Source organism: Typopeltis vanoorti, chromosome 3 (assembly GCF_054136105.1).
Source record: "Typopeltis vanoorti isolate ZY-2024b chromosome 3, IOZ_Tvanoo_1.0, whole genome shotgun sequence".
NCBI lineage: Eukaryota > Metazoa > Arthropoda > Arachnida > Uropygi > Thelyphonidae > Typopeltis > Typopeltis vanoorti.
The window spans coordinates 97931686-97949584 of NC_143551.1; the positions used below are offsets into that span (position 1 = coordinate 97931686).

General features: G+C 34.0%; 1 protein-coding gene across 2 annotated transcripts in view; it reads right to left on the reverse strand.

The window, feature by feature from the left end:
• LOC150108408 (uncharacterized) overlaps positions 1–17899 on the reverse strand; it is a 371725-nt gene that overhangs the window by 180568 nt on the left and 173258 nt on the right. For both annotated transcript variants that reach the window (XM_090390757.1, XM_090390758.1), the window contains 2 exons: positions 8255–8497; positions 3347–3527 (listed from right to left, as the gene is read on the reverse strand). In XM_090390757.1, the coding sequence (XP_090246883.1) occupies positions 3347–3527; positions 8255–8497 (424 nt within the window). The remainder of the gene's footprint in view (positions 1–3346; positions 3528–8254; positions 8498–17899) is intronic.

The window sequence follows — 17899 nt, forward strand, 5'->3', positions numbered from 1 at the left end:
CCATATGAATTTATTCAATTGACTTCCAACCATACCTACATTGTTCATTCTGTTGTCTATTTCCATATTTCATTTACCATCTTCACTAAAAATCGTGGCTAATTAGCAGAAATGTTTTACTTGTTCTATAGGTTCTCCATTCACAATGCAGTTGATATTTTCAATGCTTCTGCCTATTTTCATTGTCTTTGTCTTGTTATTGCTGACCTTCATACTATATATATATATCTATTACAGCAGTTAATCAATTTAGTCAGGGAATCTTGCAGACTTGTAGTGGATTTATTTAGAAGTATAATATCATCTGCATAAAGCAAAGAGTTGACATTAAAATCTCGATTTTGATATCAGATTTAATACCACTTTCCTTCATAATGTGATCCATATAGATAATGAATAACAGAAGGGATAATGTACATCCTTGTCTGACACCAGATTTAACATTAAACCATCTTCCTGTACTTCCTTCAATTCTAGCTGTTGACTTACAACTCAAATAAAGACAAAGTATTGTTTGATATAATGCCCCACTGACACCATACAACTGTAGCATTTTGAATAGCTTCTCTCTTGGCACCTTGTCATATGCTTTTTCCAGATCTACAAAACTTAAATACAGATATTTGTTATATTTCCATGATTTCTCAACTATTTGTCGTAAAGTGAAAATATGATCCTGACAGCCTCTATTTGGCCTGAATCCAGCTTCTTCTTCACAAACAAAACTTCTCGTCCACAATCAACCGTTTCTCAAGTATACTGGCATAAATCTTAGAACACTCAGTAGAGAAATACCTCTGTAATTCTCACATTCAGTTTTATTTCCCTTTTTATATATGGATACTATGAGAGCTCTATTCCAATCGTCTGGAATTCGTCCCTCTGTTCAGGCCCTCTGAACTATGCAGTGCAGCGAATGTAAGATTTTTATACCTCCATATTTGAATATTTCTGGTCGAATATCATCTACTCCACCTGTCTTTCCACATTTCAGACTTTTGATGGCTTTTTCTACTTCAAGTATGGATATATTTGCATGCCTAGTCAGTGTTTTTTATCACTGTGCTGTCATCACTGCTAGTTTCATTTAACAATTTTTCAAAGTACTTATTCCATACGTCAAGGATATCTTTTTTTCCAGTTTTCATATCACCTCTATCATCTCCAATTCCTTTTACAGCACTCTTTTCTCCATTTCTGAACTTCTTCAACACCCTCCAGAATATCTTGCCACCTTCTTGATATTTATTTTCTATGTTCTTACCAAAGTCTTCCCATGACTTTTGTTTAGCTAATTTCACACAGTGTTCAGCTTTCTTACATTTGTCTCTGTATTCTCTAAGAGCATAAGCTGACTTATTTGCCAGGAACTTTTGATATGCTTTCTTCTTTTCCTTCACTGCCTCTTTAACTTCCTGTGTCCACCATGGAGTTCTGATTTTTCTATCCTCGCAGACAACCTCACCACATGCCTCTCTAGCTGAATCAATCAATGTTTTCTTCAGAGCTTGCCACTGAATATCCAAGGCTTGATTCCTGTTTTCAAATTCTTTCATTTTTTCTTGAATGATGTTTGTATATTTTTGTATGTCTGACAATCATTTCCTACTTTGCTATTTAGATCCCCAACAAGGACCAACTTTTCATTTTTCATTGTGGCAGTTGGTTTCTCTAAAGCCTCAAAAAATTCCTCCACTTCTAACTTAGCAGAACCTTTTGTGAAACCATAGGCAAAAATAAGTCTCACTGTCCAGTTCCCCATTCTTATATTTGTCCACATCACTCTACTTGAAATTACCTGCCATTCAAGAAGTTAGCCTCGAATTTAGTGTTGAATACCATGGCCACTCCTTCTTTTCTTTGATTGTCATTGCCTGAATATAACATTTTGTATTTATTACTCAGAAAGATCTCATCAGATTTGCTTTTTTTGTATCCGTCACTCCTATTATATCGATCTGGCACTTATCCAATTCCTCAGCTAGCTCCATTTATTTTTATTATGTTCTTATGTTGATAGTACAAATCTTGAACTCTGGTGATATTGAGTTGGGGGTGTGTTTTATGGTTTGTTCTAGTAGCTGATTTTTTGCTGTTTTTCCTGGTTCCCCGGCGAAAACAATAGGGGGTGCTTTATTAAACCGGGAGACACCCTAGCCAGCATGAAATTCTGTCATGTTGTGCCATCATTTAATATTGTGGTTGAACCAATAAGGATACAATTTGGTCAGCTAAATCCCAAATTGCCAGCCTATTCTCGTTCATTCAGTATCCAGGTAGATACCTAACAGGTGCACCATGAGAAGGTGAGGATTGGACATTAGGTCAGAAGCCCTGGTCGGTTCTCCGCATTCCTTTAAAGGCTATGTGGAGGTCTCCTCTCAGTTATACAGCTTTGACCTTTAAACACCCCAATATCAATTTATTCAAAATTTATTTCAAATTTACTGATATTAATTTATTTAAACAAATACAGTTAATAAATTGATATCACAATTCATTTAACAAATTAAAAATTTACTTAAAATGGTGTTGTTGCTGAGAGTTACTTTATAGTTTTAAATGATGTGCCCAATTTCATAAGTAGCCTCAGCTCTGGTTACCATGGTAACAGAGTGAATGTACATGCATCAGCATAGTTAGCATTTTAAGGAGGGGGGGGGGGGCTGAAAGGTTCTGATAAACACCTAGAAAAAAAAATATTAAAGCAACTAATGTAATGACAAGAAAGAACATACGAAGATATAAGAATATAAGTACATAAGTTAACTTCATAACTCTGCTACTAGTATGTTCTTTCTTGTGGTTATATCAGTTTCTTTAATATCATTATTGTTCTAGGTGTTTATCAGAACTTTTCAGTCCCCCTCCCCTCGTAGTGCAAATCACCATTAAATAAATGTGTAACAACTAATGATCTGCCAACTAATGATAGTAATACAAACATAACCATGTCGTAGCATCATAGTATACAGTACACCCATGGAATGTACATTATTGGGAATTTATTTATGACAGTGGTGGTATTTTCAGAATACTGAACCACTTTCTGGAACTAAATTGAATCAAGAAAGGAAATTTATTACGAGGTTGTATAAATCACATCATAAGAGGGATAAAGTGAATACTGAGTACGTATGTGCATTTTTAGGACCGATAACTTAATTATTAGGTACAGAATTTAAATAATTTTGGCAAGAGAAGATAAAGCTACAGAATTTTGCATTCTCTTTCTTTATTATGATTATAATTGAAACTCAGATGAAGAGTCTTACTATGCAGCAATATATAGCAATGCAAGCCTTGTATACAGATTGAAGAGTAATTTCAACAATAAAGATTTTACCTTGGCTTCTTGGAATTTGGTACTTCTCCAGAAAAGTCAAGAGAACGCTTGGCTGATGGACGAGGACTACCTAAAGGTGAAGGTGTCTCACCGCCAGTGCTACTTGGGGTTGCTTCTAAGCCAGCTTTTTTAACAGGTCCATCAACAGTTGAACTTGGTGATAACAGCATACTTTCTTCCTCTGAAGTAATAATGATAATAATTAAAATCGCAGCTGTACTACAGAGTACCCATATAAAAAAATAACACTCATTTTTTAGGAACAGAAATCATAATTGATACAGAACAAGCTGCAAAAGATACTGATTAGGGAAGAGGAAACCAAGATAACTCAAGATTTGCTAGTTGGTTTGACTGAGTGGGCAGTATCTTTGCTTTCCAACCAACAGGTTGTGGGTTCAAATCCCATCATGGCATGGACGTTATATGAAGAAATTAAAGATGCTAAGAAATTATATTCTTTGTTTCATCCTTTATCCAAGTGTAAGCAAACAAAGTTTGCATATGAAGTAACTTCACAACTTGGCTACTTGTATATAGGGACTAATGACTCCACATCACTTGCCTTAGTATTCCAAACTGCAAGGCACATATATCCTTACAGATATGTATAATGCTATGAATTATGGGAAGGGACACTACCCAGACTGGTTTCGACCTTTATTGAGTCTCATTGGTGTGAGCCAGATCCAGAAGAGATACAAAGGTTGAAGCAATGCAGAAGTCATATATTCATTCATTCATTCAGTCATATATAGCCCCTTTAAACACCAGTAGCTTAGCCCAGTCGTGAAGTTATTTCTCCCTTTCCCCCATTCTACGAAAAAATGTCTTCGACATTTGAAAAATACTTCAATGATGCAATATCAGAATTGTGTCCCAAGAGTTCAAAGAACAAATAGGGTAGTAGTCAAATGGTTGTGTAACCTTACCAGCAAAAGATTTGTAAGAAGAGAATGATGTGGAAGGAATACCATGTGCATAAGGATAATGTTCATTATGAAAATTATAAGCAGCAGGCTAGAATAGTCACAAGTGTTGCATGGAAAGCTAAGTCTGAATATGTCAAGAAACTAGCTCTGCAAGTTAAAGACAACCTCCAAGAATTCTATCAATATGCTGCAAGTAAAAGAAAGAATAAATATGAAATAATAACTCTTCTGAATGCAGATGGTGTGAGGGTGGCAGATGTAGAGAGGTTGTTCAATTAAAAGACTGCCATTTTGCTAAAAGCTATCAACCTGATGTATGCAACATTTACTTCACCTCTTCACTGAATAAAGGAACTCAGGTATATGAAGAGGAGGTATTACAGCTGTTGCATGAACTGAATAACAATTCAGCAAATAGGGACTGATGGGATATCAGCACGGGTGCGAAAAGAGTGTACAGATGAACTGGCTATTCCTTTGACCAGGCTATATAATTTGAGTCTTAGAACAGGGAAGATTCCGCAGGAACGGAAAGAATGTATGGTAATCCCATTGTGCAAGGGTGGTGCAAAGACTGATATACCCAACTATCGACCAAATGTATCTCAGAAGTGATGGTGAAGATTTTTGAAAAATTGGTTAGGGCTCGCATTCAGGAATGGGCTGGTAATGAATCTCTACTTTGCAATGAATAGCATGAGTTTACTAAGGGAAGGTCATGTTTTAGAAACTTGCACACATTGTATAATATTATGACTGAACTAGACAAGGGAAATAAATACACTATGATACTTTTGAATTTTGCTAAGGCTTCTGACAGAATACAGCATGGAAGATTGTTGCACAAACTGGAATATGAAATATACCTTTAGATTATAAAATATTAGTGTGGATAAGAGGATGGCTGACTGATATCAAAAAGTTGTATGTGGAGGATGTGAGTCTGCAAGATTTAAGGCAACTAGTGGTGTAGCACAATATTCAGTCCTTGGTCCATTGTTATTTAATCTGTACATTAATGATACTGGGAAGGATTTCACAGGTGACATACAGCTATTTGCTGATGATGCAAAGATAGGTAGGGTAATAAGGAATGCTCTGATGATTATGGGCAAAATGGATGTCAGTTCAATGTCAGTAAATGCAAAGCTATGCACTTTGGTGTGATTTGATATCCAGTGTTGTATTATATTGGTGGGATTATGCTAGAAGAAACTGATCAAGTTAGGGATCTTGGAGTGTTTGTAGATAGCAAGTTGAAGTTCAGGGGAAATGTAGCAAGGACTGCATATACAACTCAAAAGATAATTTCAATACTGAAACAAACTTTCACATGTAAAGATAAAGATGTCATTTTGCCACTTTACAAGGCTTTGATAAGACCTCACTTAAACTACTGTGTGCAAGTCTGGTCTCCTGGTTTCCATCGTGATTCTGATACAGTGGAGAGAGTGCAAAGGAGAGTGTTAAAAATGATATCAGGATTGTGGAATGCTGATTATGAAGATATATTGAGAATTTGTAGACTGTAGACACTAGCAAACAGTAGGAAGGGGGGGGGGTGATATGATTGAGACATAAACTTCTGAAAGGGCATCCTTGGAAGCTGAGAATGAATGGTGCTAAGAAGGAGTGAGATCAAGATTTTTCTCTCATAGAGTGGTGCGTGAATTTAAGAATAAGTATAATAGCTGGTGCGTGTATTATGTGGCTCCCTCGATGAGTTCCTGACTCCGTGGAGGTCTCTTTTAATAATAATAATTAACTTGGTAACAACCCTTTACTAACTTAAATGTCTCAATTAGATACCCTCTCTTCTTACTCTTCTCAAACTGAATTCCTTCAATCTTTCTTAAATCACACTCTTGAAAAATGCTCAATCAGCAATTCAACTATTGGGTTTGCTTCTGTTACCTAACCACTATCAGAATTTTTAAAGTAATTTCTCCTTTTACTTGCTACACAGCAAAAGAATTCTTCAGGATTTCTTTTGGCCTCATCAGCTAGCTTTCTCTCATAATTAGATTTGGTCTTCCTTACCATACAGGTCACCATTCTTGCCTGTACCTTGCACTGCTCATGGGCATGCAGATCAACTTTCTCCTTTATATTCCTCCCACAACTTTTTCTTTATATGCAACGCCTGCTTGATGCTATTCATCCATCTTACTACTACCTGATTTATCCTTTTGACTGATACTGCTTTCTTCAAACATTCCTTGACTACCTCCCATACAACACCAGCATTCTCTCCTCTAAATTCTTATGCCACAGCACTGCTGAAAGCTGACTTTTCAGTTTATCATAATCACCTGCTTTGTAATTCCACATTTATCACCTTAACAGAAAATTCTGCTTGTGTGGCAAGACTGCATGATCACTTTACCCAAGCGGAGGCAGATTAGCAACATTGGTTACTGTTAAGTTCTCTGATGCTATGATCAGATCCAGCACTCTCAAAACCTCGTGTCCTACTAAGGTCTCATGTCTCCACAAAGAGGGTTATGTAATTTTTTTTTTTTTTTTTGTGTAAATTGTTGTTGTTAAAATTAACAGTAACTTTAGGTTATATTATGATGTATTTTGCTAACTTCAGTAAAGTTATGCAATGGCAGTAAAAACGTGTGAATTGGCAGTATACACATTTCAAAGACAGTGCTGCACTTTCAGCCAATAACAGTGAGCTTGAATCTAGCACGCGAATGCACACATGAGAATGAGGAGAGACAAGAGAGGAAGAAAGATGGCTGTGTAATGTATCGGTTAGTTTTTTGAAAGAAAGGGTTATAGAAACGTATTCTGAGACCTACGGATTTATCCAAAAGTAATAATTTCTTTCAAGTCATGTATGACCACGAGAAGATAATCTAGAGGAAGGCATCAAATCTAGTTTTGCTGTAAGGAATAAAGGTAGCTCAAAATTTGGATAAAGTAAGTCCAGCACAAGGTATATATACTGTTTATTTATTATAACCCTGTATTTGTCTCCCGTCAATGGATGGAATAAGGATGGAATATTTTATCCCAAGCAAAAAAAGTTGTGCATTTCTTCTAAACAGTGTTCCTTGTAATATTGTATATATTACAGAATGCTGAAGGCAAGGAATAAAAAAACAATTATTCAGTTAATAGGAACTGGATATATGTAAATGAAGATTGTATTCAGAGAAATGTAGGGTAGACAGGTTAATGTATTTTGTCTTCATGTTAAACTTTCTAGAGTGAAGTAAATATTTCTTGAGATAATGTGTACTCAAGTTACAGCTGCAGGATGGTCCTTAATTTACAAGCTAACCAGAGTGTGAAAAATTCCTTAATTGGAAATGATTGTATTGATATACAATGGTTGTTTTAATTCTAGAGAGGATTACTAAAGGAATATGTTTCCTTTGTTTGCTGTATACAAACCATAGAGAAAAGCTAGTTGTTTAATCCTAGAGAGGATTTGTAAAGGAACCTGTTTTCTTTATTTTGTTTATTGTTGGAATCCTTATAATTCCTGAATTTGAATTCCAAGTGAGTGAGAGAAAATGCAATTCTTAGTTGTTGTTTTTTATGTATATAACTGTTTATATAGTTATTTAATTAAACATTGTTTCTTTTATATTACAAATTTCTCTTGTCATATTTCAGAGATACATACTCAAATAATACTTGTGGTACAAGCCTAACCTCTATAATCTATATGTGGTTTTAAGTAAATGCAGGTAAATAAATAAATAAACAAACACAGATCAGTAATCAACAAACAGGGTTACTGATTCAACCTCAATTTAACATCTAATTTTTGGACTATAATTAATCCTTTGCCTCATGCTTATCAGCTATATACATTATTTCCAAATCTCCAGTGACTTTCAGGATAATCCTAACTGCAAATCAGTATTATATTTTATCTATGTTATGCAATAATAAGTTATAAACATTCATATAAAAAAAATTGTATAAAGCTCAATAATAACACATAAAAATATACCTTCCAATTCAGGGTGCATTGCTGGCAAATGTTCATGTACCCATTCAGGACGATGGAGTAGCTCTCTACTCCCAGGCTTAATATGCTGAAGATTAGAGGCATGTGGAACAGGAAATGCCTTTACTTTGTGAGCAAATGGTACAGGTTCAACATTATTTACATATTCTTCTAGCTCTTGGAGAGACACTCCTAGATCTTTAAAAGCCAAACTCAGATCATCAAGATTTGGTTCTGTTCTACTATCTGAAAAACAAAACAAAGTACACAAACACACATATATAAATATCAATTATTTGTGATCTTTAATGTGAATCTGAAGGCGAGGCAATAAAATGTTGCAAATTGACAGTAAATCAACAAAAGGCAATAAACATTTATTACATTTGACAATAAAATTGAAATACAATTTAATTCATACTTTTAAAAAAATATACAGTAATCTACCATTTATCTGACTTTCAAAACAATGATCCTTCAATGAACCAATCCATGCATGGATCGGCTTTTTTTATAGTACAGCAACATGTATTTTACTTCATTTATCTGATCCGATTATCAGAACTGCAAACTGCCTTTTCACTGTAGTCGGATAAATGGTAGATTACTTTATCCGTATATAGTATGGCCACTCCTGAGTGAGTGAGTGCATGGCTGACAGAACCACTGTTACCAACTTCCATTAGGCTACCAAGATGAAATTCTATGCAGAGGTACCTTCTTGTGAGCAGCTGATGGGAAACATCTAATACTGCATAATTATTTAATTTAAGAAGTCCAAAATATTTTCTGAATTGTAAAGGGAGCACAAGCCACCTTTTACCACACATTATCAAATATGCATTAATATAACATGATGGGATGAGTAATTACACAGGGGTGGTTAAAGCTATTAATGCAAGCATTGTTTTGGTGTAGATTAAAATAATAAATCTTGTGTGCCTGGATATGGCAAAAATTATTGATATACTAGTTATTCAGTGGGACTAGTGGGCAAAAACTATAGGGACAGAGCTCCTAGCATAAGTAGACAGAGTAAAACTATAATTATTAGTTGTCAATGATGACAATCGATGGATTGCTACACACACACACACACAACTTTTTGCCGATTAGAAAGAACATTTTCAAGGTAGAAAAAGACTTACAATTCACATGATGTTAGCAGGGTATATTAGATACATGAAGGTGAAACTTGCACATTTACAGCTGATCACTTACCCTGCAGTATCAAATCAATAGTGCTTATTTACTACACATCTCAAATGACACTTGCAGTCCATAATACCTGGAATATCATGAACATTTATGTTGAATTTTTTCTTGACAATTATTCATAAGACTATTACACTTTTTTTATCTAATCTTTGTCAAGTAGCTTTATTTTATCCTCCTACATGTTTCGCCAATCTTTTTCTATTGGCATCCTCAGGGAATACAAACTAGTAAGCTAAAATGAAGGTTACAGACTAGGTTATAACTGATGGTTCTAATTCATACAAAAAATTGGTATTGTGCGTGACAATGTGCGTGTCTCGTTAACGTGATTTATTCGTTATGGCTCATGACGTAATTGTTATGAAAGTTCATTTCTTTGATGTTTAATGATCTGATAAAAGTTTTCCAAATTTCTGGTAAAATTAGACCTTGATTCTTGTTTAGATTTTCAGTTTTATGAGCGACTGTAGCTGCTTCTTTAAAGGTTCTTGAATGGTAGTTATCTTCTATGTATGGCATAAGGCTCTTATCCCACTCAATGTGATGGTTAGTAGAGGCAAAGTGGCATGAAAGGCCTGAAATGTCTTGTCTGTTATTTCTGACATATCCTATGTGTTCTTTCTTTCTCATTTCAAAGCTTCTAGAGGTCTGACCTACGTAACTAATACCACATGAGCAAGGTATGTTATATACTCCAGAGTACTTGTAGACTGGGTGAGGATCTTTCGGTGATCTTAAAAATTTCCGAATAGTGTTGATTGGTTTGAATGCCACTCTGATCTTATGCGGTTTTAAAAGGTTAGCTAATTTTTTGGAAAGGTTGCTAACAAAAGGAATCGTAATTGTACTGATGTATTGGACGTCATCACGTTGTCGATGTGGTATATCAGTAAAGAGAATCTTGTTGTAGAGTCTTTTTGGGTAACCATTTAAAGAAAGTTCTCTGGATATTGTGGTTAATTCCGTTAGTAGGTCATCCTTGTCTGTTGTATACTGTATAGCTCTTTTCTTGAGACTATGGATAATGCTAAGTTTCTGAGCTATGTGATGAGCTGAGTTGAAATGGAGGTAACGTCCGGTATTTGTAGGTTTTCTGTATACAGATAGGTTGATACTATTATTGGATTGTTTCTTTATTAAAATGTCAAGGAGAGGCAGTTTTTTATCTTTTTCCATTTCTGTTATTTCTGACACATAGGATATGTCAGAAATAACAGACAAGACATTTCAGGCCTTTCATGCCACTTTGCCTCTACTAACCATCATATTGAGTGCAATAAGAGCCTTATGCCATACATAGAAGATAACTACCATTCAAGAACCTTTAAAGAAGCAGCTAGTCGCCCATAAAACTCAAAACCTAAACAAGAATCAAGGTCTAATTTTACCAGAAATTTGGAAAACTTTTATCAGATCATTAAACATCAAAGAAATGAACTTTCATAACAATTACGTCATGAGCCATAACGAATAAATCACGTTAACGAGACACGCACAATACCAATTTTTTGTATGAATTAGAACCATCAGTTATAACCTAGTCTGTAACCTTCATTTTAGCTTACTAGTTTGTATTCCCTGAGGATGCCAATAGAAAAAGATTGGCGAAACATGTAGGAGGATAAAATAAAGCTACTTGACAAAGATTAGATAAAAAAAGTGTAATAGTCTTATGAATAATTGTCAAGAAAAAATTCAACATAATGAACAGGATCAACGAGTTCACCAAAACAAAAGGTACGCAATCTCGAAGGTTTAAAATGCAAAAAAGCTAGGTATTTAAACCATCTGATTTTTTTAAAAAGATGTAGAGACAATAGCGTGATCCCAAAATTTCTTCGTTTGAAACAATATTATAAAACTAGACAAGCCAACTTGATTTACCAACGAACTTCGTATGCTCTTCTTAGAGAAAGAATTCGGCATACGAGATTCATGCTTAGCAAAATAGACTCACAGTGCTATAATTTATTCACAGATATCTCTAATAATCTTGATGCTGAGACATGGCAACTATTAGACAATATGATTAGCAACAGTTTTACCAAAACATTTAATCACAGCAAAAAGACACAAATTGATAAATTCAATATACTGTATGATAATCATAGCAACTGCAAACCTCTCTACCAGATAACCAAGTGATAATTAACCTATCTAAACACGTTTTAAGTAAACCTGAGATCTCTATTCTCAAAAAAGGATTCAATTTTGCTTTAAAACCCACTGTCATTCCTAAAATAGAGTTCATCCGCAACTTAGAAAAAGCCTTCTCATTACTACCAGTTCCAATAGCTAATGACTTACGATTAAAAAGCAGCATAATGCTGTCAGCTCGGTCAAGATCTCCTAACACCAACTCTAACCAAATGGAAAGAAGAACGCTTCTCAAATTAAGGAATAATAAAGATATCATCATACTCAAAGCCGACAAAGGTAATAATACAGTTATATTAAATGCTAAAGATTATGAAGAAAAAATTAAAAATCTATTATCTGACAGGTCTGTATATGAAGTTCTCAGTAGAGATCCTACCACAAAAAACCATAATGACACCAATGAATTATTACGTGGAATGAATAACTGGCCTATAGAAATTATAAAAAAACTAAAATCTATGCACCCACTTACTCCTAGATTGTATGGCCTTCCAAAAATTCATAAAGAAGATATACCATTACGTCCAATAGTGGATGGAATCTATTCTCCTACTTACCAACTGTCCAAGTATCTTGCGAAGATTTTACAACAACACATTCACGTCTCGGATACTTATATTAAAAACTCAAAACATTTTATAGATAAAATAAAAAACATCCCTATTTTTGAAGAGGATATACTAGCAAGCCTGGACATTACATCTCTATTTACTAACATTCCACTGGTTGAAGTCATCAACATCTTAGACAACTTGTTCCCAAGAAACATCACTACTTTGTTCAATCACTGTTTAACTTCTAACTATTTTATTTGGCAAAAAACGATCTACAAACAACTCACTGGATTAGCTATGGGTAGCCCCCTCTCACCTCCTTGTGCTGACTTATTCATGGAAGATCTAGAGAAAAAAATCTTAACCCAGATCATTCCAAAACCGAAAATTTGGTACAGATATGTAGATGACATCTTTATCATTTGGGATCATACGAAAGAAGAACTAATGAATTACCTCAACTAAATCAATAGTTTCCACAATACCATCAAATTCACATTAGAAATGGAAAAAGATAAAAAACTGATTTTCCTTGACATTTTAATAAAGAAACAATCCAATAATAGTATCAACCTATCTGTATACAGAAAACCTACAAATACCAGACGTTACCTCCATTTCAACTCAGCTCATCACATAGCTCAGAAACTTAGCATTATCCATAGTCTCAAGAAAAGAGCTATACAGTATACAACAGACAAGGATGACCTACTAACAGAATTAACCACAATATCCAGAGAACTTTCTTTAAATGGTTACCCAAAAAAGACTACAACAAGATTCTCTTTACTGATATACCACATCGACAACATCATCAGTACAATTATGATTCCTTTTGTCAGCAACCTTTCCAAAAAATTAGCTAACCTTTTAAAACCACATAAGATCAGAGTGGCATTCAAACCAATCAACACTATTCGGAAATTTTTAAGATCACCGAAAGATCCTCGCCCATTCTACAAGTACTCTGGAGTATATAATATACCTTGCTCATGTGGTATTAGTTACGTAGGTCAGACCTCTAGAAGCTTTGAAACGAGAAAGAACACATAGGATATGTCAGAAATAACAGACAAGACATTTCAGGCCTTTCATGCCACTTTGCCTCTACTAACCATCACATTGAGTGGGATAAGAGCCTTATGCCATACATAGAAGATGACTACCATTCAAGAACCTTTAAAGAAGCAGCTAGTCGCTCATAAAACTGAAAACCTAAACAAGAATCAAGGTCTAATTTTACCAGAAATTTGGAAAACTTTTATCAGATCATTAAACATCAAAGAAATGAACTTTCATAACAATTACGTCATGAGCCATAACGAATAAATCACGTTAACGAGACACGCACATTGTCACGCACAATACCAATTTTTTGTATGAATTAGAACCATCAGTTATAACCTAGTCTGTAACCTTCATTTTAGCTTACTAGTTTGTATTCCCTGAGGATGCCAATAGAAAAAGATTGGCAAAACATGTAGGAGGATAAAATAAAGCTACTCGACAAAGATTAGATAAAAAAAGTGTAATAGTATCATGAACATTTATTTTTAATTAACATTAAATTGTTTTAGAAAATGCCAGTCTTATTCATTTTCTCAGGTGCTGTAATTATTTCTGGCAATGTCCAAAAATGAATTAAAATGAAGAAGCTGTAATGAACTGCAGAAGATACAGGCATCTCTTTCATATAGATGCCATTTCACAATATAGATAAGTAAAGAACCATCAGCTTCAGAAAGTTTGGTGATAAGTTAACTTTTCTGAATTCATAACACTTTAGTAATGTGACAAAGCAATCCATGGCACACATTTCATTAAAACTAATTATGATAATTCTGATGCAATTTCCAAATGAAACAAAGCATTCAAAGATTTATTTGGCATTGAAAATTAAACAAATCTATGGAAAACAAACTCATACCCCATTCGCTGGAGTTAATGTATTTAGATGATGCATTCAGGAAAAGTAACTTATGCGATTTGCTAGTTTTCTTCAGCCATATCTGTTAGAAATAAACAATTTCATCACACAAAGCAAAGTTAAAGCACCCCTGTAAACAACTGAGCAACTGTTGATTGTCTTCCATAAATTCACAAGTAAACCCATTTCAGAAGGCTGACCATGTTGGATTGGATTAAGTTGTTTTGAATTTCAAAATAATTAAGGCTAAGAGGCTAATGTAATATGTAAGTAATTTGTATGTGTTCTTCTGGCAAAATTGCTTGTTTCATAGGCTGAAGAACCCTGCCATCTCCAAATAAGACCTGCTGGCTCACTTTCAGATAAAAAGCATTCCAATTACAATGTTAGCACAATTCTTCAAAATTCCATGTATTGATATCCTGTGTGATCCTCAGAGGTTTATAAGTCTGAATCATATCACACCTCTATCTCCTGTTCAGTAATGTCTGACTACTCAACTGCAACTCCTCAATGTTTCCATCAACAAACATTTCAGGATCATTTGACGAGAGAACATAGTTTCTATCTGAAAACCTTCCTCGGACACCTGGTAAAATAAAAAAGAGCACTTACATCAAAACTTGAAAAATGGATGTCAAATGCTTAGAGTTCATACCAGAAATATTACTGGAGCAATCATTTAAGAAATGCTGCATCAGTAACACTAGATGGTAACATTTAACAGCTTAACAGCAGATGAATGCATGTCGCCAGGATAAGGAGACAAAAAACAACATCCAAAAAAAAAGGTACGTCTGAATTTTCCTCCTATATTATTCTTCATATATTAGTTTTATAACACTTCAGTAATGCCCTAAGATTTGAGTAAAGAACCAATGACATTTTAAAAAAAAGGGGCACTCCTAAATGAAAGTAGGCTATATTAGCCATTAAAATAATATCATGGACACTTTTTTTTTTGCAGCAGTGTGAAGGTAACTTTTAAGTTGTATAGCTTGAGTATTTTGTTATTTTATCTGCAGCATTTTTAATGTAGGGAAGTATCCCATAATGCAAGAATATTATTGTCACTACCCAGACAGATTTTTACCTTCACTGAGGTCTCATCAGGATCTGAGATACTTGTAGAAAGTGTTATTTTTTTTTCCAACTTTCAACTTATTTTTTGTTTTCAAAATTCTTGTTTCAACTGACATGAAGTCAACAGCCTCAATATACATGTAGACTAATCTTGAAACTACATTAAACACAAACTTTCTTGTCAAGTATGATGCACTTTGTAATCAAGTGAAAACACTTTTTACAACTATCTCTGATCCAGAGTATTTTAATAATATGGCGATACATTATTTTATTACTTGTATATAAAAAATCTATCAGTTTTGCATTGATTTAACCTTGGTATCTTCATGGGTCTCATAAGACCCGTGAAGATATTTATGAGACCTCAAAATTGTCGAAACCAGTCCAATGTAATACTGAGGCAATGCCCATCACAGCACAAAATGTACTATAGGTTTGCAATAATAATAATAATAATATTAAAAAAAAACTTTCATGGATGAGAGCAACATAAAAAATTAATACAATTTTATTAATACCATAATATAATAAATATAAATGTGCAATAAATAAAATAAATAATTTTAAACTCACCATTCGAAAACTGTTTTAGTGCATTTATAATATAATTTTAAACTTTTTAACCTACCTGATTTCTAATAATGTTTTTTAATTTTCTAGTACTTTTCTGATGGACATATTAATGATTATTGCTTCTCTGAATTTACAATAGTTATTTCAAAAATAATGCAATAATCATGTGCTAACAGTTGGAGGATGCAATTTTTTAAAAAAATTTTGTCATGTTAAAAAAAAAAAAATATATATATATATATATATATATATATATTAGGGTTATATATATATATCAAGCACCTCCAAGGCACAATTGGAAGAACGACGGTACGTTGCACCCTTTGATTAGAAAAGGCCTAAGTTCGATTCCTGTCATGACAGGAGGAATCTTTATATGGACTTTTTCAATTGAAGGTGAGTTAGCCGATCTCATACAAAGGTAGCAGGATTTTTTTCATCCGGAAACTCAGGTTTTTAATCCCGCATACAGACAAATTGGTCCTTCAGAACACATGCAATTTACAGACAAAAAATACTAGCTGTGATGGTGGTGGTTGTGGGCAATAGATGGCGTTGATGTAGGTGATTGGTAGTAGAGGTTCTGTATAGTAATGGAGACGGAGAGTTGTACAGTAGGTGTCCTCCCACGATGAGTCTTCGGACTCCTTGGAGGTGTCATGAATAATAATAATATTGTTATTATTATTTCGTGATACCTCCAGGGAGTCGAAAGACTCATCGAGGAGGGGAACTTACTCTATAACTCAGTCTCCACCACTCAGTTCACAATCTACACCAACACCATCTACTGCCCACCACCACTACTTTCACAGACAATCACAAACATCCATGTCCACGGCAGGATTCGAACCTGCAGCCTTTTGGCTGGAAAGTGGATACACTAACCACTCGGCCAACCAAGCCATATATATATATATATATATCATCATACATATCAAGGATTTAGGCCTAGTATGGACTGTTCCGGCCTTAGAAGTCATCGTTGAATCGTTTAAGAGGACGTCCTGGTTTTCTTTTTCCTAATGGCTTGTACTTTAAGGCTTGTTTTGGTAATCTTTCCGTTTTCATTCTTTGAATGTGTTCCATCCATCTATGTTTATATTTTTTAATTTTTTCAATTACTGATTCTTGGTTTAATTCTTTCATAATATCTTCGTTTCTTTTGTGATCAAATAGGGTATACGTTGCAGTTTTTCTCATAAACTTCATTTCTGCTGTTGTTAATCTTTGTTTGTCTTTTTGTTTTATTGTCCAGATTTCGCTTCCATACATTAAGACCGGTAGGGCTAATGTATTGTATACTTTTAGCCTGGTTTGTTTTTGAACTAGGTTTGGTTTAAATATAGAGTTAATTACTCCTGTTATTTTTAAATATTTTTATGTTTATATCTTTTTCATTTTCATAAGTGATTATACATCCTAGGTAGTTAAATGAATTCACCTGTTCTAAGATCTTGTTATCTAATACTATTTTAGTTCTTGCTGGATCTTGTCCTTTAAAGGCCATAGTTTTTGATTTTTCCGTTGATATTATCATACCATAATCTTTGGATATCTCATTTAGATTTAAAATAGCTTTCTGTAAATTATCTTCAGAATTTGTAATTATTATTTGGTCATCTGCAAAGAGGAGAGTGTTTAAGTTAACTGTAGGTGAAAGTTTAATTCCTTGATGTAAATTTTTACTCCATTTTATTATTTCATTTAAGTAGATATTAAAAAGAGTTGCTGAGAGGGGACATCCCTGTCGGACCCCTTGGTTTATCTCTCTTGTATATGATAGCTCATGATTTAATCTTATTTGTATTTGATTATTTTCATATATACTTGTGACAGCTTTTAGGATATTATTTGGTATTTGTCTTTCTTTTAATATGTTAAATAATATGTTTCTTTTAACTTTGTCAAATGCTTTTTCAAAGTCAATAAATGCAATATGTGTTTCTAAATTATATTCTCTTCTTTTCTGTATTATTAATTTTAGGCAGAAGGCTGGATCTATACATGATCGTCCTTTTCTAAATCCATTTTGTACCTCTAGAATAAAGTTTTCGGAATATTTCATTAGTTTGTTATTTAAGATTCTGCTGTATATTTTGTAACATGAATTTAGTATACTGATACCTC